This window comes from Bos indicus, chromosome 4, assembly GCF_029378745.1.
Source record: "Bos indicus isolate NIAB-ARS_2022 breed Sahiwal x Tharparkar chromosome 4, NIAB-ARS_B.indTharparkar_mat_pri_1.0, whole genome shotgun sequence".
NCBI lineage: Eukaryota > Metazoa > Chordata > Mammalia > Artiodactyla > Bovidae > Bos > Bos indicus.
The window spans coordinates 20,097,048-20,124,508 of NC_091763.1; the positions used below are offsets into that span (position 1 = coordinate 20,097,048).

The 27,461-nt window shown below is 37.7% G+C and overlaps 1 protein-coding gene across 1 annotated transcript in view; it reads right to left on the minus strand.

Annotated features, from left to right (window-relative positions):
• The window catches only part of THSD7A (thrombospondin type 1 domain containing 7A), a 488,459-nt gene that overhangs the window by 263,633 nt on the left and 197,365 nt on the right, over positions 1-27,461 (minus strand). The window contains exon 2 of the mRNA XM_070787540.1: positions 18,977-19,808. Coding sequence (XP_070643641.1) covers positions 18,977-19,808 — 832 coding nt within the window. The remainder of the gene's footprint in view (positions 1-18,976; positions 19,809-27,461) is intronic.

Consider the following 27,461-nt stretch of genomic DNA (forward strand, 5'->3'; position numbering starts at 1 on the left):
CTGTGATAAAGTAATTCCTCACAGAAATCACGGATTTGAAGACCAAAATAGTCAATGACATTAGCTATCACACACACACACACACACACACACACACACACACACACACACACACACACACACATATATATAAAACATTTGTTGAATATCACAAGTCATACAAAAATTATCTTTAAATATCCTTTGTAGTATGGCTATCCATAATCATATAATTTTTACAAAAATAGTTTTATTTCATGCTTAGTAGGATATAGCTAAAGGTAATATCTTATAATTATATATTGGATCCTTCCAGATTTTAAATTAGCTTTTTCGTCTTGTGTGAGTAGAACCCAAGATTCTGTGAGTTTATCAGAAAAACAGATTCACAGTAAAATGTGTATATTTACAAAGTAAATATTACCTTTGATATTGGTCTTATCCTACCATATTAAAGACAAATAAACGTTAAAAGGTGTTTATTTTATTTTGTAAATCATTGTTTATTGATTTCTTTCTTCTTATGTAATATAACTCTGCCCTTTTGAAAGGGATTTTAAGAATCTAAGATGGAAAGAGCTGTGGTTCTTTTCATTTTTTTCTTTTGTTTTGTTTTCAGGGATCTTTGCCATCTGATTATTTTAAAGCCATACTTAACTATTAATAAAAATTCAGATTTTGCTCAGCCACTTCAATTTACACTGCAACTTTACACAGATAGCTTTTAATGTATTCACAAAAATCCTTATACATATATAATGCAGGAATATTATCCCCATTTTGGAATCAGAAAATAAATGATAGAATTCTGACTTAAATCCAGGCAGTCTAAGTTTGATGCTGGTGTTTTGTCAGTTACATCAGTTGCATAAAATGATTTATTTTTCCCCCATAATACTATTCATAGAATGTATAATACTAGTTAGTTTGTATGCTCCTAGCAGATGGTGACACTACATCCTTTTTTCAAACTAACCAAAAGAGAAAGGTGTTTCCTTTAAAAGGTTCACCAAAGACTCATCTACCTTAACTTCTCTCTCTGACTAACCTGTCTGAATATGTAAAATTTTTCCCCTCACTATTCTTTTCTAATAACAGAGTGAAGAGCCATGTATTATTATGAATAGCTTATATGAGTTGTATGTTAACGTTAAATAATCAGTATCTGTAGAGGAACAAAATCAAAGCCAGATGAAATGAGACTGAGTAGAGACAGTCTCCAAAATGCCATCACATGGATGTTTAGAAAGGCTTTAGATATATGCACTTAATTAAAGAAGAGAAGAAAGACACAAATGAAAAATAGACTTAAAAGGCCTCTCACAAAGGAGGACCCTTTGGCTCAAAGAAAAAGTAATTCATAATTTTGCATCAGTTCAAACTTTATTCCACAGTGCCTTGCACCTTCCTAAAATTCTGCTAGATTTCTACAACATCTAAGTTATAAGGGAGGGATACGCAAGGTCAAAGCTGGTAAAACTACTTTTCAAATAAAAAGATTAAGCACATAATTGTTGTTTAGTCACTAAGTCATGCCCAACTCTTTTGTGACCCTATGGGCTATTGCAACCCTATGGACTGTAGCCCGCCAGGTTCTTCTGTCCATGGGATTCTCCAGGCAAGAATACTGGAGTAGGTTGCCATTTCCTTCTCCAGGGGATCTTTCCAACCCAGGGATCCAACCCACATCTCCTGCATTGGCAGGCAGATTCTTTACTGCTGAGCCACCAGGGAAAACCAAGCACATAAGAGGGACTCATTTGCTGAATAAGTATACAGATACAGATGATGATCAGCCTTTGGAAAAGAGCAGTTGGTCCATGAGTCAATTTATCCCCGACTCATGCAGGGTGAGGCAAAGTCAGGCTAAGCACCTATGGAGCAAAACTGAAGGAAGCACTGGCAGGACACTGGAAGTATCCTCAAATTTTGTGCCTCAGGAGTCTCTCTTGCCTCCTGCTGGCTTGGTCCTGTTTCCATTCCCACTAGTCTATTATGCCTTGATTGGAAGTCCTTCTTTCTTACTCATTATCTAGAAGAAAAAAAGCCAAGTCACACTCTTTGGCAGACAGGGTGAGGAATCAATAGAAGATAAAGGGAAAGGAGAAAAGGAAAGATATACCCATTTCAGTGTAGAGTTCCAAAGAATAGCAAGGAGAGATAAGAAAGCCTTCCTCTGTGATCAATGCAAAGAAATAGAGGAAAACAATAGAATGGGAAAGATTAGAGATCTTCTCAAGAAAATTAGAGATACCAAGGGAACATTTCATGCAAAGATGGGCACAATAAAGGACAAAAATGGAATGGACCTAACAGAAGCAGAAAATATTAAGAAGAGGTGGCAAGAATACACAGAAGAACTGTACAAAAAAGATCTTCATGACTCAGATAACCACGATGGTGTGATCACTCATCTAGAGCCATACAACCTGGAATGCGAAGTCAAGTGGGCCTTAGGAAGAATCACTATGAACAAAGCTAGTGGAGATGATGGAATTCCAGTTCAGCTATTTCAAATCCTAAAAGATGATACTGTGAAAGTGCTGCACTCAATATGCCAGCAAATTTGGAAAACTCAGCAGTGGCCACAGGACTGGAAAAGGTCAGCTTTCATTCCAATCCGAAAGAAAGGCAATGCCAAAGAATGCTCCAACTACCACACAATTGCACCCATCTCATACACTAGCAAAGTAATGCTCAAAATTCTCCAAACTATCTTCAACAGTATGTGAACCGTGAACTTCCAGCTGTTCAAGCTGGATTTAGAAAAGGCAGAAGAACCAGAGATCAAATTGGCAACATCCGTTGGATCACAGAAAAAGCAAGAGAATTCCAGAAAAACATCTACTTCTGTTTTATTGATTACACCAAAGTCTTTGACTGTGTGGATCACAACAAACCGTGGAAAATTTGTAAAACGATGGGAATACGAGACCACCTTAGCTGCCTCCTGAGAAACCTGTGAGCAGGTCAAGAAGCAACAATTAGAATCAGACATGGAACAACAGACTGGTTCCAAACTGAGAAAGGAATAAGTCAAGGCTGTGTATCATCACCCTACTTATTTAACTTATATGCAGAGTATATCATGGGAAATGCCAGGCTAGATGAAGCACAAACTCGAATCAGGATTGCCAGAAGAAATATCAATAACCTCAGATATGCAGATGACACCACCCTTATGGCAGAAAGCAAAGAAGAACTAAAAAGCCTCTTGATGAAAGTGAAAGAAGAGAGTGAAAAAGCTGGCTTAAAACTCAACATTCAGAAAACTAAGATCATGGCATCTGGTACCATCATCACTCCATGGCAAATAATTGGAGAAACAATGGAAACAGTGACAGACTTTATTTTCTTGGGTTCCAAAATAATTGCAGATGGTGACTGCAGCCATGAAATTAAAAGATGCCTGCTCCTTGGAAGAAAAGCTATTACCAACTTAGACAGCACATTAAAAGCAGAGACATTACTTTGCCAACAAAAGTCTGTCTAGTCAAAGCTATAGTTTTTCCAGTAGTCATGTATGAATGTGAGAGTTGGAGCATAAAGAAAGCTAAGCACTGAAGAATTGACACTTTTGAACTGTGGTGTTGGAGAAAACTCTTTAGAGTCCCTTGGATTGCAAGGAGATCCAACCAGTCCATCCTAAAGGAAATCAGTCCTGAATATTCATTGGAAGGACTGATGCTGAAACTGAAACTCCGATACTTTGGCCACCTGATGCAAAGAACTGACTCATTTGAAAAGACCCTGATGCTGGGAAAGACTGAAGGCAGGAGAAGGGGACGACAGAGGATGAGATAGTTGGATGGCATCACTGACTCAATGGACATGAGTTTGAGCAAGCTCCAGGAGTTGGGAAGGACAGGGAAGCCTAGTGTGCTGCAGTCCACGGGGTTGCAAAGAGTCGAACTGAGTGACTGAACTGAACTGAACAAGTAGAATGAAGTAATTATTAAAAAGGAATCTCTTTGCATCCCTTTCTCTTCCTTTCTGAAAGGACTGAGCCTGCAGAAGGTAGAATTTGGCTAGCATACATAATTATAAGGATCAAAGTGACATGTTGACGTGGACATATTGAACAAAGAGTAGAGGAAAACCTCACTTACCATCATCATGAAAATATATGCACAGGGACAGTTAAGGATCAGCTTCAGTGGTTTGGCATTAATCACAGCATTCTTGGCTATGATCTATTTTGTAGGTGGTACCCCAAATATTATGGCCAGTTTAAAGCCTATATATTATTTGCTGCTGCTGCTGCTGCTGCTAAGTCGCAGCAGTCGTGTCCGACTCTGTGTGATCCCACAGACGGCAGCCCACCAGACTCCCCCGTCCCTGGGATTCTCCAGGCAAGAACATTAGAGTGGGTTGCCATTTCCTTCTCCAATGAGGAGAAGTGAAAAGTGAAAGTGAAGTTGCTCAGTCTTGTCCGTCTCTTATTGACCCCATGGACTGCAGTCTACCAGGCTCCTCCGTCTATGGAATTTTCCAGGCAAGAGTACTGGAGTGGGTTGCCATTGTCTTCTCCATATATTATTTGAGGAGCATGAAATAGCTGACCACCAAAACAGTAAAGGCAACTTCTTTTCTTTCTGTTTCTACTACTTGCCAGTGTTTCATTTTAGCTAACCTAGCTATCCTTGCATGTTGTTATTTATTGCTCAGAGTTGTGGAAATCAGAGGCTCATAGAAGGCAGAGATCAAAGATACAATCAGACTTTTCAGTGGAAACTGCCAAGACTGAATTCCTCCTAAACCAATTCTGTGTTGTCTCTTTGACCTCAGTATCACCAGCACTGATACCACGATTCAGACATTCCTCACCCCTTTCTTGGATTATTAACATGACCTAGTCAAGGCTGCCTATACACTAACATCTGGGCCCTCCAATCCATTCTGCATGCCATTTATGTCTGTGAACATAATTCTGCTCCTGCTTACTAAAAAAGCCCTTCAAATTTTTTGTCTTACTATCTTCACCACCCTCTAGAGATGATCTGTTCCTTCCCAGTTCTGAGATTTTTTTCAAAAAACTATGCTTTACTTGGAATGCTCACTTTCCTCATCACACCAAACCTAGGTAAACACAATTCATTTTGGGGAACTTTGTTAAATTTTGTTGCCTTATCAAATTATTCTAGTCAATATAGATGCAGCTTTCTCTTGAAAACTATAGTCATTTTATTTCAGATTTATCTTTTCATCAGGTGTTTTTATTAGCAACTATGATCTATATATTACACAACTCATAAAAATCAGAAACTTCCCGAGTCTTTATTGAGTTATAGTAACTTAAAATAATTTTGCTTAGTTTTTCACTTTTTTCCTGTTTCTCATGCATAAAGTTCAGATATCAAGTAAAGGGACAAATGCTTTACATAGAGTTGGAACTATATAGTGTCTACCATATTTTAGTTCACCTATTTTTTAAATTTTTACTCTGCAGGATCCTTGATAGATGTGAACTTGCTAGAGAACAGCATTTTTGATGAGCTTTCTAAAACTCTATGTAAAATCCAAAATGTATCAGTATATCATTTCTTATATGAAATCTGAAAGTCTAGTTATTACTCTTGAATAAAAATTTTATCCCTTTATTCTATCTATATCCATCTGTCAAGAGGACTGCTATCTATCTGTCTATATACACATACACATTTGGCCACCTGATGCAAACAGCTCACTGGAAAAGACCTTGATGCTTGGAAAGATTGAGGGCAAGAGGAGAAGGGGGTGACAGAGGATGAGATGGTTGGATGGCATCACTCACTCAATGGATATGAGTCTGAGCAAACTTCGGAAGATAGCGAAGGACAGGGAAGTTGCAGTTCATGGCACAGCAAAGAGTCAGACACGACTTAGCAACTGAACACCACCACTACATATATGATACATGTCAATTAGTAATCTGACTGTAAGATATTAGAGGCCTTTTCAAAGCTTTATTACTTTTTTTTTTGTAATATCAAAGCAAAATTTAATGCATTCTTGTCTATCAGTGGTCAAGATTGATTTTTTAAAATCAAAAACATGCTTCTTTGTTCCAGCTCTTTATACTGGACATAATTGTACCAACATTCCAAGATCTTCAGAGTACAATGGCTATTTGTATTAGGCACAGTGCAGTGATTTTGTTCATTTACAATTCAATCGCTATCCTGGTAAATACTACCCAAGCAAATTTTCTATGATGACATTCTTTCAAACTGTAGTATCAGTAACCAGATACTTATACCACATAGAGAAAAAAAGTTGTCAAAAAATCTTTGGGGTAAAATTGGATAACTGCTCTGTAATAAAATAATATAAAATTAGAACAATAAAGAACACAGCAAGGCGAAAGTGTGATAAGAGGCCTAAAATACTGCCCAGTATGTAAGCAACAATTTTAAGGAGGAAATAAGATATAAACATGAAGTTACTAACACAATGTTTTAGTAGATTCTAACAGTGAGCATATTCTTAATTAGGGTATTCAAATAATGCATTAATGGTTTGCTAAATTCTTTATCCCACATGGATTTTTTTTCCTTTGAAAGTTATTTCCTCCCATTGAAATTCTTGTTATATTCCAGTCAGAGAGAGATTTGGTACTACCCATATAAAGCTGGTAGAATTCCAGCAAATAAAAGAGAACAATGGGTGAGATCAAAATTGCTGCCAAGGAGACGCAAGGTCACTGCCCAATCCGTGGCCATGCTGCTTAGGAAGTGCCTGCTCCAGGAAATTTCTCAAGGAAACAAGCTCTCACACCAGCTCAAGGGAGAAAGCTAAACTTAGAACAATCAAATGAGAGATATTAACAAAGTTGTGAGGAAAGGGATTTGGAATGAACTTGATGTAAAGCTTATATGAAGGAGCATGAGGCAGTGATGTCTACAATGTGGCTTAAGGTTAGCCCCTGGCCTTAAATGCTTTAAGTTAAACATATTTTAAAAGCTACCTAAGAGTTGCCTTAAAAAAAAAAAAAAAACTATCCCATGATAGGATCATCATTTATATCAAAAAACACTCCTGGGAGGTAACAAAGACAGGTGTACAAGAGGTGAAGATACCCAGGCATGATGAGACAGTGGTACCTTAGGATATGAGAAGTGACCCTGAGGGCCACATTGCTATTTTTGAACAGGCACAATGATATTGAAATATATCCTAAGGGATGTCACCTGAATGGCCTATCTATATTCTATATTATATATATTCTATATTCTCTTAGTTGAATATTTGGGTTATTTTCTTCAACAATCTGCAGAAGTTTCCATTTTCCTATTGGCCTTACTTGACTCCCTACTATTCACTAAAAGGCTCAAGTTCTAAGACTAAATACTTACTTAAATTTTAATATTTGACAAACATTTATTGGAGGCTGATTATTGGCCAGGCACTTAGTTGAATGGGAGTAAATAAAGACTAAGTTAATTAACAAGTAAATCAGCAATGACACAGAAGTAGTTCTCTGGCTCTGATACTATATTCCAGTGTATGTCAGGGGTAGCAAGAAAGCAAACTGCAGACTTACAAGAGTTAATTCAGAAGAGTTCAATACAAGGATTATTAACAACAGCATGGGCAGTGTTATTGTCAAGGCATGGCGAAGCACCCTGGGGCTTAAACAATGAAGAAATTTATCATCCCAAGGTTTATCAAGAGACCAAGAAAAGGATTTTAGCAGCACTAAGACAGATGGAGAGCCATAGGAAAAGGCTGCTAGGCAAAGGCTGAAGTATTTTGTTAGAAAAACTCAGCCACTGCTGACCCAAGAAGGCAGAATGAATACCCCAATAGTCCTCTCTTCCCACTTTCTGATAGACCTCACTTACTCCCGTGGGTCGAGTTCAACCAGGAAGAAGAAAACTGGGAAGTCTTATTAATATGCTGCTCAGAGATGAATCTCCAGGCACCTAAGCTGGATCTGCAAGGGTTAAGAGTGACTCTCTGACAGTAAATATAATCTATACCTGGTCGGCTTGAAAAAAGTCGAGGTTTTCTGGTTAGCCATATATTATCTACAAAAAAATGTGGACACATTGACTATTTCTTTAGTAAGATGTGGCCAGAATGCAGCTGAGGCAAGATGGAGAGACATACTGGTGAGTATCTGGCAGGCAAATCAACATGCGATATTACAGAAAGTTTTTTAATCTAAAAGCCTGATATTTATGCATGAAAAGTAGTAATTTTATAAATGGACTCTGAGTAACCTAAAAATAGTCAGTATTACTTTAAAAAAGTGGGCAATTTACTACCTCCTTTTTGGTAAGCTTAGGATAAGATTTTCAATTTCACTGATTCACAGTTATAGTTCGGGAACAGGCCTCAGGAACCATATAGCACATCAACCAAGTAAAAGCCACGCAGATACTTTCAAGACCAGGACAGCTGTCTTATTCTACAAGTCCTGCACAGATACTCATTTCCATGTTTCACGATCAAGTGATTTGTGGAACATGTTGAAAATTAACTTTCTGCCAAGAAAAATATATACGGTTTTACACCTGCAATTTTAGGCATGATTTTGGTTCAAGGTTCATTGTCATCACAAAACTTGGAAGGCTATCGGAGAATTTTTAATATCCCTCCTTCTTTCACTCATCACTGCCTAACACTGTCCACACATATAGTTTATGGGTGAAAAAATTTAAGTCCCACAAAGTTTAAATGTCTTGTGCAATGGTGTGTAGCCATGAGGGCATAGGTTTCCCTATTCTTATTAACAACGTGTTTCTCTTAATTATCTATTACTTAAATTTTGCAATTTTCAGACTGTTGTAAAGCCAGTAGCTTTTATATGACCAATTCTAGACAGCAAGCTTAAAAGAGAAGGATGGAGTAGTTAACAAATATTCTAATGTAAAACAGGAAACACACAGAAAGAGACTGTGTTGAAAAGAAATACAATTTCCTGCTCAATAAGATTTAATTTTGAAGTTGAGAGGGTATGTAAAAAAAAGCATGAGTTTAGGAAAAAAATCAGTCATTTGAGCATGATTCATCACTACTGAAATGCTAAGACGCATTTATATAGAGACTAAAAAAAAAGAAAATTGGTAACAAACTCAGAGAAAAATACTCCAATGTGTCAGTATTTCTGGGAGTTACTATTTTATTCTTCATGTATTAGGCAGTTTTTCTTTTTAAAAAAGATTACTTATTTTAGAGCAGTTTTAAATTTACCACAAATTGAGAGGAAGTCACAGAAATTTCTTATATACTCCCTGCCCCCACAGATGCAAAGCCTCTCCCATTATCAAATCACTCACTAGAAAGGTACATTATTTTTTTAACCAAGGATGAACCTACTTTGACACATCATTATCACTCAAAGTCCATAGTTTACATTATGGTTCACTCATGGTGGTGTGCATTCTATGGGTTTGAATGAAAGTATAATGGCATCTATTCATCATTACCATATTATGCACAGTATTTTCACTGCCTTAAAAGCCTTCCCTTTTCATCTCTTTCTCCCATCTAACTACTGGCAACACTGACCTTTTTATTGTCTCCATAGTTTTGCCTTTTCCAGAATATGACATATGTAGTTAGAATCACATAGTACGTAGCCTTTTCAGATTGGCTTCCTTCACTTAGTAATATGCATTTAAGTTTCTTCCATGTGTTTTCATGACTTGATAGCTCATTTCTTTTTAGCACTGAATAATGCCCCATTGTCTAAATGTAAACAAATTTTGCTCATCCATTCACCTATGAAAGGACATCTTGTTTGTTGGAGGCTGAGTTAATTTTTGTGAAGGGTGTAAAGTCTATGTTTAGAATTTTTCTGCACTTGGATATTCAGTTGTTCCAGCACCATTTGTTGAAGAGACTATCCTTGCTCCAGCATATTGCTTTTGCTGCTTTGTCAGAGATGAGTTGACTATATTTATGGATTGAGATTTTTTTTTTAATCCTTCTATATTTGTGCCTAAAATGCCTGATATATGGCGTTATCTAGAAGCTTGATAAATCTACTTTTTCTTGGCTTAGCCAACAGAAATTTGTTTTAAATCCTAAATCTTATTCCCTCAGGAATATACTGGGCTGAATTTCCCACACTTCTTAGTATTGCTTCTATTGGATTTATACTTGCAACCAATTGCCTTTGTTGGGCAACACAATGAAACAAGGCATGTTTAGATGGAAGATATTTTCAAAAGTAGGTCCTACTTTGACTAAATGCTTTGTATTACATATAGAAGATTCCATAGTTCTTCCTAAAATATATGCCTTTGAAATGTAGACCCAGGAACTGGTGAGCTGGGACAGCTAAAAGATTTCCAGAGGTGAGCGTGACCTATAGCCAAGGCTTAAATCTTAAGAGCTTTAAAGCTACGCTTGCTACAATCTAGAAATCTCTGCCTCCTATACCCTCTTATTCTCCACTTGACTTTTGACAACTTAACTCAGCCAGGAGATGAGGGGTTAGGGTTACACTTCCCCTGTGGTACATGGATGTGGAATTGGCTACTAAGGACTTTCCCCCTCTCCTCTTGTGGAGGGGCCATGCCCACCTAGCAGGACTGAGATACTCCAAAGGAAAAGATTCTTGAGTGGATCTTCCTGGATTGGGTTCTAATTAAAGGAATCTCCTCCCCACCTCTAAGTCCTAGATTCCTCCTTCCTTTACATCTGGAATTTTCACGTGGATACTTTTTCAATGCAATCCCTATCAAGCTACCAATGGTATTTTTCACAGAGCTAGAACAAATAATTTCACAATTTGTACAGAAATACAAAAAATCTCCAATAGCCAAAGCAATCTTGAGAAAGAAGAATGGAACTGGAGGAATCAACCTGCCTGACTTCAGGCTCTACTACAAAGCCAGTCATCAAGACAGTATGGTACTGGCACAAAGAGAGAAATATAGATCAATGGAACAAAATAGAAAGCCCAGAGATAAATCCACACACCTATGGATACCTTATCTTTGACAAAGGAGGCAAGAATATACAATGGAGAAAAGACAATCTCTTTAACAAGTGGTGCTGGGAAAAGTGGTCAACCACTTGTAAAAGAATGAAACTAGAACACTTTCTAACACCATACACAAAAATAAACTCAAAATGAATTAAAGATCTCAACGTAAGACCAGAAACTATAAAACTCCTAGAGGAGAACATAGGTAAAACACTCTGTGACATACATCACAGCAGGATCCTCTGTGACCCACCTCCAAGAATATTGGAAATAAAAGCAAAAATAAACAAATGGGACCTCATTAAAATTAAAAGCTTCTGCACAACAAAAAAAACTATACGCAAGGTAAAAAGACAGCCTTCAGAATGGGAGAAAATAATAGCAAATGAAGCAACTGACAAACAACTAATCTCAAAAATATACAAGCAACTCCTGCAGCTCAATATCAGAAAAATAAATGACCCAATCAAAAAATGGGCCAAAGAACTAAACAGACATTTCTCCAAAGAAGACATACAGATGGCTAACAAACACATGAAAAGATGCTCAACATTACTCATTATCAGAGAAATGCAAATCAAAACCACAATGAGGTACCATTTCACGCCAGTCAACTTCCTTTTTTAATACTATAAACAGAAGTGATTATTTCTTTTATCAGTTTTTACTGGCTAATTTCAAGGCAGGAAATTAAAACCCTAACTCCTTACTCTCTTATTTAAGTTTAAAGAGAAGTCACATACTGCAATGGACTGAATGCCTGTGTCCCCCTAAAATTCATATGATGAAAACTTTAACCCTCCATGTGATTCTATGAGTTGGGACCTTGGGAGATAATCATGAAGATGGAGCTCTCATGAATGGCATTAGTGCCCTTATAAAGGAATCCTAGAGAGAGCTCTCTCCCCGATTCTGCCATGAGAAGATACAGTGAGAAGTTAGGAGCCTGCACACTGGAAGAGGACTCTTATCATATACCAGATTTGCTGATGCTTTGATCCTGGACTTCTCAGCCTCCAGAACTGTGAGAAAAAATCTTTTCTGTTATTTATAAGGCACCTAGTCTATGATACTTTGTTATGGCAGTCTGCATTGAGATGCATAACCTCACTTGGTAATAACTGCAATGGCATTCCATATGTGACATTCCTGGTTAAGTTGCTTCAGTTATGTTCGACTCTTTGAGACCCTACGGGGTGTAGCCCACCAGGCTCCTCTGTCCATAGGATTCTCCGGGCAAGAAGACTGGAGTAGGTTGTGATGCCCTCCTCCAAGGGACCTTTCCAACCCAGGAGATCGAACCCATATCTCCTGTGTCCCTTGCATTTGCAGGCAGGTTTTTTTTTACCACAAATGCCATCTTGAAAACCCTCTACATGTGGAAGCACCATGATTTAAGTAGCCCTTTACTGGTGGGTTTTTAGATTGTTTTTCTGTAACAAATCATGGTATAATGAGAGCTATACATATATTTACACACAGATGCATTTTTTTAAATTCTAGAAATAAAATCACTGCCAAAGAGAACATGTATTTTTAATTTTGACACACTTTATAAAATTATTTTCAAATACTTTTTACCAATTTTTTCCCCCACCAACAGTGTATAACAGGCTTTCTTTCCCTAATTAAATACTACTGGTGCTACACCAGCAAGTCTTAGGCTTCTATCCAAACAAAGGCCTTGTTTGTAGGACTGGCCATTAGCTGGCATCTGGTAATTAAACTTGTAAGCAGTTCCCTACACTGATATCAAATTTTCTCTAAATGATAAAACTGCTCTAAATTATAAAGTGGCTCTCAGTGACTAATTTGTTTGTCTAAGCAATTTGATTTATGGAGAACACTGTTTTCCCTCTGGGAGTTTGCAAGTTTTGTATATGCTAGGTAGAGAGTGCTTATGTGTTCAACTCCAATAAAAACTTGGGGGCACTGAGTCTCTAGGGAGCTTCCCCAGGGGACACCACCTTGCCCGTGTTCTTGCAGTTGTGTGCTGGAGGGGCACAGGCTGAAACTCCTCAGAGACAGACCCTGGAAGCTTGCCTCTGGTTTCCTCTCATCTTCTCTGCATGCACATTTTCCTTGGCTAATTTTGCTCTGTCTCCTTTCACTGTAATAAATCTTACCCATGAATGCAGTTATATGCTGATTCCTGTGAGTCCTTTTAATGAATCACCAAACCTGGAGGCTATAATTCCTGGTATACTACCAAACATTTTTATTTGCTAATCTGACAGGTGAAAATGAGATGGAACAATGTTTTATACTTCTTAATTATGATTGAGGATTAGCATATTTTCTCTGACCTGATCCTGTCCTTTGCTGAATTTAATAGACATGATTTTTAGAGCAGTTTTAAGTTCACAGTAAAATTGAGTGAAAAACACACAAGAGTTGCCATATACCCTCTGCCTCGACACATGCATACCCTCACCCATTATCATCATCCCCCATCAGAGTGGTACTGATGAATCTACACTGACACGTCATTATCACGCACAACCTGTAGTGTATATTATGGCTCACTCTTGGTGTTGTACATTCGATGGGTTTGGATATTTGTCAATTGTCACAGTATTACATGATACTAATGAGTAGTTTTGTTGCCCTAAAAATTCTCTGTGACCTGCCTATATATTCTACCCTTCCATCTAACCCCTGGAACACTGATCTCTTTATTGTCTCCGTAGTATTGCCATTTCCAGGATGCCATATAGTTGGAAGCATACACTATGCAGCCTCTTCAAATTGGCTTCTTTCACAAAGTAATATGCATTTAAGTTTCCTCCATGTGTTTTCATGGCTTGATAGTGTATTTCTTTTTAAGCACTGAAAAATACTCTGTTGTCTGAATGTAACACAGTTACTTTATCCATTCACCTACTGAAGGACAGCTTGGATGCCTGCAGATTTTGGTAATTATGAATAAAGCTGTTATACACATCCATGTGTAGATTTCTGTGCAGACATATGTTTTCCGTTCCTTTGGGTAAATACCAAGAAGCATAATCATTTGGTAAGAGTAGACTTAGTTTTGTAAGAAGCTGCCAATCTGTCTTCTGACATGGCTGTGCCAGTCTGTATTCCTGCCAGCAATGTAGGAAAGTTCCTGTTGCCCCACATCTTCACCGGCTTTTGGTGTTGCCCGTGTGTTGGACTTTGGCCATTCTAATATGTCTGTGGTGGTATCACATTACTGCTTTCATTTGCATCTCCTGGATGACATATGACTTGCAGCATCTTCTCATATGCTTATCTGCCATCTGTATATCTTCTTTGGTGAGGGGTTTGTTAAAGCTTTCCAGTGCATTTTTTAATCCAGTAATTTGTTTTCTTTCTGCTGACTGTTAAGAGTTCTCCATGTATTTTGGATAGCAGCCCTTTATCAAATGTATCTTGCAGATTGTTTCCTCAGTGTGGTTTGTCTTTTCATTCTCTTGAACTTTTGGCTATTTCCATGTTAGATTTTGGACTTTTCCCCTAATGATTTATAGGAGTTCTTTAGCATTAAGAAAACTAGCTCTGTGTCAATTTTACATATCAAAAAAATTTTTTTTTGGTTTATCTATTTGGATATTAATTGATAACAATTTTTCCTAAGCAAAGTTTTCTTTATTCCAATAAATAGTATGGATCAATCTTTTCCTGTATGCCCTCTGGATTCTGTGGCCTAAGGCATACTTCCTTATTTTAAGATTTTAACATTCCATCCTTTCTTCAAGTATTTAAAAAGACAACATTTTTAAGTATTAAATGAACCTGGACTTTGTTTGGTATACAACTGAAAAGGGGATACAATTTTTCTGCCCTGCCCACTTCTTCTTTACATGGGGCAGCAATTGCCCACAAACAAAACAAACATTACATTGTATCTTTTCCCCCAGCTTGGAAATGCTCCTTTCTTAAGGGTACCATGTTGTAGGGTTTTCAGGATCTTTTTTCTAGACTCTTTTCTGATCTGACTGTTCATGCACTAACATAAAATTGTTGTTATTATTCAATGAATAAAATGATTGAATTATCTTGTGATATTAGTCTTTGCTCTCTACTTTGATTTTTCAGAATTTCCCTGGCTTCTACTTACTTTTCTCTTGTTTGTTTTACAGTAACACTGTAGGAACAGTTGATATATTTACTAGATGTTCTGGACAGGCACACATTTACTTTTGTACCTTTCCAAGTCTGGTACTCTGTGCAGAAACTTTATAAGTAGATTTATTTACATATTTTTTTACTATTGTAAATGGGATATTTTAGTACTTTGTTTCCATCATGTTTAGCTAATTGCAGTTTGCATCTATGAGATATATTGATTTTGGGATATTATCTTCGTGTCCATCCATCCTATTGAAGTATTTTATTGTTTATACTGTTTTTTTTTTTTTTAAATTGGATATCTTGAGTTTTATAAAACATCTAGAAAAAAAATCTTAATATTTCCACCTGCTTTCCAGTTTTCACTTCTTGCTCTTTTCAACTACATTGACTGGTACCAACAGATCAATGTTAACAGTGGAGATAATGTGCTGCCTTATCTTATTTTTCTCTACAAAGGAAATGCTTCTAGTGTTTCAGAATTGGGTATTATTCTGTTCTTTGGTTTGGTGCCTCTTTGTCTATCTCTCTTCATAAAATTGTTCTGTATTAGTTCTTCCACAAGAACATTATTTCAGTCTCCTCTAGCAGAATATTGGCCCTTTGCAATTTCAATCTGTGGATTAAAGCTTTTCAAGCTCAGGAAAGTCTTCGATTATATTTTGGGGGTTTTATCTTCTTTTGCTTTCCTTTTTTCTGATCTATTTTTTTTTCTTGTTTTGAGGAATCCCATTATTTCATATAGGGGTCTCTTTTATTTTCAGATCCACCATCTTTTTTTTTTTTTTTTAAATTGGAGTTTACTTGATGTTCTTAAACTGTTTTCCATCTCACTGACACCTTGTACCATGGAATATCTTCTACTTACTGATGCATGCAATATAAATTTGACTTTCTTGTTTTATAATTCGTTTCTGAGCTGTGACAAATCAGTTTTAAAATTCTATCTTCTTGACTCTTCTTCAATCACTAAACTTCTGGTTTTGATTCAGAAGACCATATTTCCTTTAATATGTTTGGTTTCTTGAAAAGCTATTTGTTAATACTTTCCTAACAACTCTTTACCTAGGTTAAGACTCTATTCAGGCCTGGCTGGAAATCACAGGTTCACAAGGAAGCCCCTTATGTCATAGTGTGTGTAATGCTTTATAACTCTCTTCTACTGGTCATCAAAATTTTAATCCCCTAGTCTATCAAACTAATAGTCTTTTCTTAGCAATAATGGCATACTGAGTTTCCTCCAGTCCTTCTATTACGTCATTCTGTTTTCAAACAGAACCCAAGGGTGCTCCAACAGCACTTTCACTAACACAGTTCATGCCATTGTAAGAGGTGTCATGGACTTGGCACCTCAGAAATTTCAAGCTACTCTTAAAGATTTTAAGTGCTTACGAAAGATGTAAAAACATGATGTCCCTCTAATTGCCCTCTCTAATTATATCTAATTTCACTGCATTGGCCAAATCTTCTCTATCAATTATGGTTTGCGACTGTGACTGTTTCCCATTGTCATAAAAGACGGACTTTCATTCACGTCTTTCATCCTTATTGATTTTAGTCTGTTTGAAGCAGAAAGCAAATCTATCATCTTTAGCTTTGAAGTTCTAGCAGCAATTCTACTAAAATTTTTATTTGCGCTATGAACTACTTGCCCAAGATTCTTAGATTTATTTAGCTAAGTTTATTTAGGTTTTGTAATAGGCCTTTTTAGCTTTACTAAATAACTTTTTATTCTCTTACATCATGAAACTGTTTCTGAATTTGATATAAGATGAAACACTTTAATCATCAAGTCTTGCACCTGTGGCCCTGTTCTTTGTTGGAGTTATCCATCTACTCTTCACACTTTATTAGCTTCACTGATATTGTGTAATGCGTGAGAAAAATATCTAATTGTTGTCTCTTCTTTACTAAAACTAACTCCCTTAACCAGAGATATTCATATAGTCTGTATAGTCTTCAAATAAGAGAAATATTATGAAGCAATTTGTTTTAACATAAAGTTTCATTTATAGCCTAGTATAAACTAAGTAAATTGTAACATACATGCAAGTATCATTTTATTGGAATAGATACGATATGTCTAATGAAATAAGAACCTGACAGATCTACAGATTTTTAAATCTATTTACTTCCAAATAACTGGTTGGGAATATCAGGTTCCATGAAGTGGTAGCTACTATTCTAATTATACTTTTAATTCAGTAGTCAACATGAAATTAAATGTCTACAGTATATTAACCCAGTGACAGCAGGAGAAAACTCAAGTTGCCTTGGAGCCTCATTCAATTAAATGGTGGGAGCCAAATAACTAATATAACTAATACTTTAGGAAAAAAGATCAGGAAATCACCAAGAAAAGGTCAGAAATTGAACAGAAAAGAAAAAACAGAGATTGAACTGAAAATGTACATGACAGCATCAGAGGTGAACACACACACACACACACACACACACAGGGGGTTATAGGGAACCTGAGTAATGAAGGCAGGAGAAGCATACTTTAGCAAGACCAGAAAAATAGTTGGACAAACACCTTCTGAATAGACAGAAAGAGCAAATTACTGTATGGCTGAAAGAAAATACTATTGTGTAAGTAAAAAACGGGAGTAGCAAATATCCTAAAAATAGTAACCAGAACAACACTATGATGAGAGAAATTGTCTCTCATCAATTGATGTATCAATTGTCTGTTTTCTCACTTATTTCAATTGTATCCTGCTTCAAAAAGGCTTTCGGTCAGCTTTCAAAATCCGTAGACAGTAAAATCATTAGACAGGAAAGAATGAAGGAAAATAATCAGGATGAGAAGGAAAAGAAGCCAGTGGTGGGGTCGGGGAAGGGGGGTAGGTGGGGGGTGGTGGTTAGTGAATAATAGGCATGCCACACAGTCCTATTTATATTCTCAAGAGCCAAAGTAAACAGGAAAACGTGACCTATTACAAGATTTCCAGGGGCCATAAGGAAAACGATCCAGATGCTCACCAGAAGCACATGGATTGAGACTTCTGTGAAATTTATCTTATGTGTTTTTAATCAAGAGAACAGACTGTGTGATGGAGCAGATGACACTTTCAATGTCATTTCTACAATAAATATGATATAAAATTCTGAGTGATGTTACCATAATTTCTCTCAGTTCACTCCAAATCATAGTTGCGTAAATATTTCAGAAGCAATTATGCAAATGATTCAGATAAGCCACTCCCAGATGGTCTGGCTTATCCAAGAGCAAAATTTAGAATATCCAGAGAACCTCATATCCTTCAGATAATCCTCAATGAATATTTTCACAAGAAATAAATCATACATGAGAAAGTCTTTCATAATACAGTCCTTGTTTACCCAGAGATAACTTGACAAATAATTTCTGTCTAGACAATGCAGCCAATTAATTACATGTTTTCTAAACTAAGCTACTCATGATTAAATAACTTCTACTTACCTTGTTTTCTGCTGGTTCCCCCTTTTCTTCTCTGGAAAGTTATTCCATTTTATAAAATGTGAAAGGAATTATTCTTACAAATAGATCCCTGGGTGGTGGTTTAGATTTTGTTTATAGGGTAATTCTGAAAATGCTATAAACTTAGAAATTGCAAATGTGCCTTAGTCTCACTAAAATAAGTACCTGAATTGAACATTCCTAAACTCCAGCCCTTTATGTAAGTCTTTTTTTTTTTTTTCCCCTTATAGGTGTAAAACAGCATTGCTGACTTAAAGCAGCAGTATCATCTTATAGAGAATCTCCTAAGCTTTAGATTTTGACAGAAAAATTTAAATGAACTCTAGTGGTAGAGTGCCTAAGTATGAACAAAACAAAAATAACTTCAGGAAACCCACAAACATATAAGTTCCTTAAAATGAAAAATGACCCCCTTGGGGGTGGCTTCCCCTAGGTGGACACACAGACGAATTTCAGGACTTCCAACCACAGGTCTCAAATACTCTCTAACGCGTGGTCTTGACAGAGAGATACCTTACCTCAAATCCGCAGCTTTCCCTGTCTTGTTCGTGCACATAACCTCTCTGGTCTGGTATCCAATCTGGATGTCCCAGTATTTGTTCTCTTGGCGGTTCTGCCTGTTTCTGTTTCTCTTCTTCTTGATCAGTTCACGGGCCTCTGGATCCTTTACCCCTTTCCCTCGGTCCTTGTCCCGCTCTTTACTCTTCCCCCGTCTCCTGGCCTGTCTCACTTGTCTCGAGTGGGGCATCGAGCACGTGCTCCAGGGCCCCACCTGCAAGCTGTACATGCGCTCCTCGGCCTCGCAGGGGCCGGACTGGCACACCTGAAACTCCGTCAGGTTCGGGCACCCGGAGCCGCCGAACTGGGGGGGCGCCACCACGTGACGCGTCCGGTGCTGGAGCCCGCTGCCGCACGTCTTGGAGCATTCCGACCAGGCGGAAAACTCGGACACGATGCAGTCCTGCCGGCAGGGGATGAGGCAGGCCTGCTCCAGGAGCGGCTTGGGCTCGAAGTACTCACAGATGATATCCTCCGCAGGGACATCTTTCTCTTTCTCAATGCACGTTATCTCCCGCACCTGAATGCCTTCCTCTCCCTTAACGCACTCCAGGGGTTTCTCCAGGCTTTTTGAAATCACCGGCTGACACTGATTCCACGGGCCCAGCCTCCAGTCGTACAACTCTTTGTGCCAGTCACAGACTTTGAAACAATTCTGCTGGTTACTGGGTCTCTCGGCTGGTTTGCAGTTTGTATGCAACGTTGTCCATCCTTCCACATGTGCACACCACACAGCCCGGGTCTGAATGCCTCCTGGGCCACATCCGTCTCCCATGCATCGGCCCCACGGACCTAAAAAAAATACAAGAGTTAACAGTGCTACTAGAAGAAAACCACAAATTACTTCACGTTCCAGAAAGACACTTCAAGATCTAGAACGTTAACTTCCCTGGAGTGTGGTAAAGTAGGTCTCTTTACAGGGCTGTTGGAAAGTAATGATCTACACTTTATTCTTGCGGAAGGTGAACTGTGCCACAAAATTTATATAAGGGAACTGCTGGGACAGGTTAACTTTGAGTCCTTTTGGGATTACTGAAAACTTAATTTTATGCATTGTCTTAATGTGAGGTAGAAGAGAACCCTTGCTCATAAAGGTCACCAGAAACTAGTCACAGTGAAAAGCTGTTCCCCTTGCCTTGCATCCATCACATGCATTTCAGGAACTGGCAAAGAAAATGACAGCTTGTGAAGAACCATGTCTCCTGCAGGCTTTTTTTTTTTTTTTTTCCCGAGCAATTAACTATTTTGTACAATGTGTTCTCTTCTCCCTCATTTTCCACTGCTCTACTTCCTATGACCTCAAGAATCTATTAGTTGTACACATGTGTTGGCAGAAGTGTTCTCTTTCTGGTAACCAAAACTGGGAGTGAAGAATCTTCATTTTATAGCACATTCTGCCTTTAAGTTTACCAAAAAAATTTTTCTTTCTCATCTCCACAGTAAAATGTACAGATGGACAAGAGAATAAAAATTTAACTAAAAGACTTTTTGTAATTTTCTGCATCTTAAAGGGTGACTTCGTGTTTTATTAATGTATTCATTTCCTAAATACAAATTATGTGGTGACATTATGGAGCAATTTTATGGAATACTTAAGTCAGAGGATTTAATATGAGTTGTGGGCTCTTAACCTTAGAATCCTTATCATAGATTAAAATCAACTTATATTTGCATATATCATTTGTTTTTTAAAGATAGGATTCTCAGGGCTTTAACAGACAAATATCAATTTATGTAATTGAGATCACATTATTTTGGAATTTTAAAGAAATGTAAAAATCATATAATCACATTATTTTCAAAATCCATCTATGGCATCTGAGGAACTATTTGATGTAGACTAGACCATTCAGGTAAGACCTAAATCAAATTCCTTATGACTATACAGTGGAAGTGAGAAATAGATTTAAGGGACTAGATCTGATAGACAGAGTGCCTGATGAACTATGGATGGAGGTTCGTGACACTGTACTGGAGACAGGGAGCAAGACCATCCCCACGAAAAAGAAATGCAAAACAGCAAAATGGCTGTCTGAGGAGGCCTTACAAATAGCTGTGAAAAGTAGAGAAGCGAAAAGCAAAGGAGAAAGGAAAGATATACTCATTTGAATGCAGAGTTCCAAAGAATAGCAAGGAGAGATAAGAAAGCCTTCCTTAGTCATCAGTGCAAAGAAATAGAGGAAAACAATAGAATGGGAAAGACTAGAGATCTCTTCAATAAAATTAGAGATAACAAGGGAACATTTCATGCAAAGATGGGCTCAATAAAGGACAGAAATGGTATGGACCTAACAGAAGTATAAGATATTAAGAAGAGATGGCAAGAATACACAGAAGAACTGTACAAAAAAGATCTTCATGACCCAGATAATCACAAAGGTGTGATTACTCACACTCACCTAGAGCCAGACATCCTGGAATGTGATGTCAGGTGGGCCTTAGGAAGCATCACTATGAACAAAGCTAGTGGAGGTGAAGGAATTCAAGTGGAGCTATTTCAAATCCTGAAAGATGATGCTGTGAAAGTGCTGCACTCAATATGCCAGCAAATTTGGAAAACTCAGCAGTGGCCACAGGACTGGAAAAAGTCAGCTTTCATTCCAATCCCAAAGAAAAAACAATGCCGAAGAATGCTCAAACTACCGCACAATTGCACTCATCTCAGACGCTAGTAAAGTAATGCTCAAAATTCTCCAAGCCAGGCTACAACAATACATGAACCATGAACTTCCAGATGTTAAAACTGGTTTTAGAAAAGGCAGAGGAACCAGAGATCAAATTGCCAACATCCGCTGGATCATGGAAAAAGCAAGAGAAGAACATGTTCCAGAGGAACATCTATTTCTGCTTTATTGACTATGCCAAAGCCTTTGACTGTGTGGATCACAATAAACAGTGGCAAATTCTTCAAGAGATGGGAATACCAGACCACCTGACCTGCCTCTTGAGAAACCTATATGCAGGTCAGGAAGCACCAGAACTAGACGTGGAACAACAGACTGGTTCCAAAGAGGAAAAGGAGTACATCAAGGCTGTATACTGTCACCCTGCTTATTTAACTTATATGCAGAGTACATCATGAGAAATTCTGGGCTAGAGGAAGCAGAAGCTGGAATCAGGATTGCCGGGGGAAATATCAATAATCTCAGATATGCAGATGACACCACCCTTATGGCATAAAGTGAAGAAGAACTAAAGAGCCTCTTGATGAAAGTGAAAGAGGAGACTGAAAAGTTGGCTTAAAGCTCAGCATTCAGAAAACTAAGATCATGGCATCCAGTTCCATCACTTCATGGCAAACCAATGGGGAGACAGTGGAAACAGTGTCAGACTTTATTTTTGGGGGGCTCCAAAATCACTGCAGATGGTTATTGCAGCCATGAAATTAAAAGACACTTGCTTCTTAGAAGAAAAGTTATGATCAACCTAGACAGCATATTAAGAAGCAGAGGCATTACTTTGCCAACAAAGTCCGTCTAGTCAAGGCTATGGTTTTTCTAGTGGTCATGTATGGATGTGAGAGTTGGACTATAAAGAAAGCTGAGTGCCGAAGAATTGATGCTTTTGAACTGTGGTGTTGGAGAAGACTCTTGAGAGTCCCTTGGACTGCAAGGAGATCCAACCAGTCCATCCTAAAGGAGATCAGTCCTGGGTGTTCATTGGAGGGACTAATGTTGAAGCTGAAACTCCAGTACTTTGGCCACCTGATGCAGAGAGCTGACTCACTGGAAAAGACCCTGATGCTGGGAAAGACTGAAGGAAGGAGGAGAAGGGGACAACAGAGGATGAGATGGTTGGATGGCATCACCGACTGAATGGATATGGGTTTGGGTGGACTCCAGGAGTAGTGATGGACAGAGAAGCCTGGCATGCTGCAGTTCATGAGGTCACAAAGACTCGGACACGACTGAGCGACTGAACTGAACTGAACTGAGAGCATCTTCAGTAGGTTTTGTGGGAAGGGGACAGGCAGCATACAGGGTTGGACTCTTGGGTCACTCAGCCCCACCCCACTGTCCTCCTTCCTCATGGCTTCTTCCCTAAGAAAAGCTCCATTATTATCATTCACTTTTATACATGTTGAGATTATATATATGTATTGTTTGAGAAGAGGCTTCTGTCTGAAAAGTAAAAAACCACTAAACTAGGCTAGCAGGTTCACTCTATGGATGAAGAAAACAGTGCCAAGGAGGAGTCACTTGTCAAGGTCACATCTTAAATGAATAAGTAAACCATCTTGGATTTCAGATTCCAGTTCTGACTTTTATTTTTATGATTTATCCTAGATTTTAGAGCTTGAGACTTAAATACTCTGGTACAAAAATAATCTACAAAGAATGAGATATGAAGAATGTGCTTCTATTTAAACATTTAATTTTGTTTAACTAGGAGGATGTTTACAACTTGGGAAGATGTTAGCTTTTACAACTTGGGAAGATGTTAGCTTCATTACAAATGGAATAGTGGAGTTGTAAATAGAAAAGAGATTGACTGAAAACATTATGCTAACTAATCACAGTTGCATGAAAATAAGAATTTGATATGTGGCATACACATATCATTACTTTATCAACTTCATATACATATGTAATAAGGGGTTTAAGTTCAGTTCAGTTCAGTTGCTCAGTCCTGTCCAATTCTTTGCGACCCCATGAATCGCAGCACGCCAGGCCTCCCTGTCCATCACCAACTCCCGGAGTTCACTCAGACTCATGTCCATCGAGTCAGTGATGCCATCCAGCCATCTCATCCTCTGTCATCCCCTTCTCCTCCTGCCCCTAATCCCTCCCAGCATCAGAGTCTTTTCCAATGAGTCAACTCTTCGCATGAGGTGGCCAAAGTACTGGAGTTTCAGCTTTAGCATCATTCCTTCCAAAGAAATCCCAGGGCTGATCTCCTTCAGAATGGACTGGTTGGATCTCCTTGCAGTCCAAGGGACTCTCAAGAGTCTTGTCCAACACCACAGTTCAAAAGCATCAATTCTTTGGCGCTCAGCTTTCTTCACAGTCCAACTCTCACATCCATACATGACCATTGGAAAAACCATAGCCTTGACTAGACAGACCTTTGTTGGCAAAGTAATGTCTCTGCTTTTTAATATGCTATCTAGGTTGGTCATAACTTTCCTTCCAAGGAGTAAGTGTCTTTTAATTTCATGGCTGCAGTTACCATCTGCAGTGATTTTGGAGCCCCCCAAAATAAAGCCTAACACAGTTTCCATTGTTTCCCCATCTATTTCCCATGAAGTGATGGGACCGGATGCCATGATCTTCGTTTTCTGAATGTTGAGCTTTAAGCCAACTTTTTCACTCTCCACTTTCACTTTCATCAAGAGGCTTTGTAGTTCCTCTTCACTTTGTGCCATAAGGGTGGTATCATCTGCATATCTGAGGTTATTGATATTTCTCCCGGCAATCTTGATTCCAGGTTGTGTTTCTTCCAGTCCAGAGTTAAAATACATTTATGGAAACAGTCCTCCCACAGTACTGATGTCAAAACTTTATGAGCCAAGAAGGTCAATGAATCTATTACATTTTTAAACATAGACTACCTGATAGTATTTTAATATTACTTTCAACTTATCAAAGGAAAATACGTATTTAGAAATCTGTTGATGCTCGCTTAGAGATTTTCTAAATAACCAGTTTGAGAATCAGAATATGGGACTCTTCTCAAGGGAACATAGTGATATATATATATATGTATATATATATATAATTTTAGTTACTTACATACATCTTTGCTATCTACTCATTTTCCTTATTGTACCCGAACAACAGTAATCTTTATTTCTCAACCTAAACACAGCACATAAAGACACATTTATATTGGACCATCAAGTTATGAGTTAAGTTCAGTTCAGTCGCATAGTCATGTCCGACTCTTTGCGACCCCATGAATCGCAGCACGCCAGGCCTCCCTGTTGTGCCATGATCTTCATTTTCTGAATGTTGAGCTTTAAGCTAACTTTTTCACTCTCCAGTTTCACTTTCATCAAGAGCCTTTTTAGTTCCTCTTCACTTTCGGCCATAAGGGTGGTGTCATCTGCATAGCTGAGGTTATTGATATTTCTCCCAGCAATCTTGATTCCAGCCTGTGCTTCTTCCACCCCAGTGTTTCTCATGACGCACTCTGCATATAATTTAAATAAGCAGGGTGACAATATACAGCCTTGATGTACTCCTTTTCCTATTTGGAACCAGTCTGTTGCATGTCCAGTTCTAACTGTTGCTTCCTGACCTGCATATAGGTTTCTCAAGAGGCAGGTCAGGTGGTCTGGTATTCCCATGTCTTTCAGAATTTCCCACAGTTTATTGTGATCTACACAGTCAAAATGAGTTACATACCATTAAATCTAAATTTCAAAATGTAAGAGTCTTGAACTAACTCAAAGTATAAAACCCAGGTATAATTCAGGAGAACTCCTTAATAATTCATTGTTTTTTAATTCTTGATATAAATATGAAATTAGAATGAATAGACCAAATCAGATTAGGACTATTAAGAAGTTAGTCTTTTATCCTCCAAGTAAAAATAGAAGTTACAGATTTGCCACTTAAGAATATTTAATTGTACTCCTTAGGTAGGTTGCACTACTACTAATGGGTATGCTTCAACTAATTGATGAAAGTATTTTATTAAGACATCTGATTATACAAAATGTTAACTGGCTTTAAGTTTGTATGTGATTATTGAGTAAGCGAACACACTTACTAAAAAACAAACCATCTCAACTTAGGAAGCAGAAATACACACTACTAGTTAACTATTAAGTTTGAAAGTTACTCTAGATAAATAAAGATGGGTAAAGCCCTGCATGTTTCTCACATCATGTTTACTACAATTTCAGTTAATTTACTAAATAATAGTTTGACAATATCTGTTTATCACATTAGACTGGTTCTATGGCTCCTTAACAATAGAACTCTGCATATTTTTGTCAAATTTGGCTTGATCATATCTCTTTAATTTTCATGGCTGGCTTCTGAATGAATGTCCTCAATTATTTTGTTCAGGAAAGAGAGACTTTGTTTTGTAGATCTTTTTATTCAAGGCATTAGTTACATGCTTAGAGCTTCCTAGGTGGTGCCAGTGGTAAAAAACCCACTTGCCAACGTAGGAGACTTAAGAGACATGGATTCAGTCCCTGGGTCGGGAAGATCCCCCAGAGGAGGGCAAGGTGACCCACTGAAGTATTCTTGCCTGGAGAATCCTATAGACAGAGGAGCCTGGTGAGCTATAGTCCAAAGCACTACAAAGAGTTGAACACGACTGAAATGACTTAGCATTACATGTTCAATATCAATGCCAACAGGAAAAAAATTGAGTTCAAGGAAACGTCTACACTATTTCATACATACTGATAATGAATAAGTATTTCTAAAGTTTACTTAGAAAACTAGAAAGAGCATATATTCTATATACAAATTCAATTTTCATTCCAAAAATAGTATCATAGATTCCTATTAATCATTTAGTTATAGATAACATTGTTGGGTTTATTTTATTCCCAGTATATTTACACTGAGAACCAGGAGATACCCCAAGAAAATTCTAGAGATCTATAAAAATACTCACTAGGCTAAAGGAAAATAAATGCATGAGGGCACCAGTGTAAGTAGAGGTGGCAATGTAATCACAATTGAACTTAAGTAAAGCTCATTCACTTTGCAGGCTATCTTACCTGTTTTATTATCTTCTCATTGCACCTTGGGTATTACATTTGTGTCCAATTGAAAAACCACATCTTCACCAATGTATTCCTGATAAAGAGCTATCTACCTCTGTCCTCCACGTACTATTAAAACAATCACACATTGAACAGAAAGGGGACCACATCTAAGATTGTTCTTGGCAGCTAAGAACTGTCAGCCCAGTTAGCTACCATGTTTGAAGAACTACAAATATTTTGAAGTGCAATTTGAAAGCACAACATTCAAATTCTATCCAGGAGAACATGAAGTTGTCTCCCAAATACAATATGAGAATGTGATATTTTTAATTCATATTTCTCTGCATAAATATTAAATTGTAGCTCCGCATCTTATGTGACTAAGAGTGGGAAATGGTGTTGGAAATGTTGTGTTTGTGTATCAGGATGTTTGGTTTTTTATTTTTTAACAAGAGTAGAAAGAATTTACATTGGTTTGAAACTTGCTTCATTTATTGTTCTTGTTCATGATTATTATATTCAGAGAACTAGGAATCTAATTGTACAAAATAAAAAGTAGGTAGCTTTTTACTTAAGGGCTTGGATAATATTCCTTTATGAATGGAAATGTATTCCTGCATACAGATTTATAGGACTGTGTTCATTCAGTATCATGCAAAGTGCTTTTAGGATGCAGGTCAATAAATACATGTAGAAAACTTAGCTTGACAGATTTTATGTAAATTGAGAAAAAACACTGGATCTCTTATTCCAGCAAAAAGAAGTTTCAACAA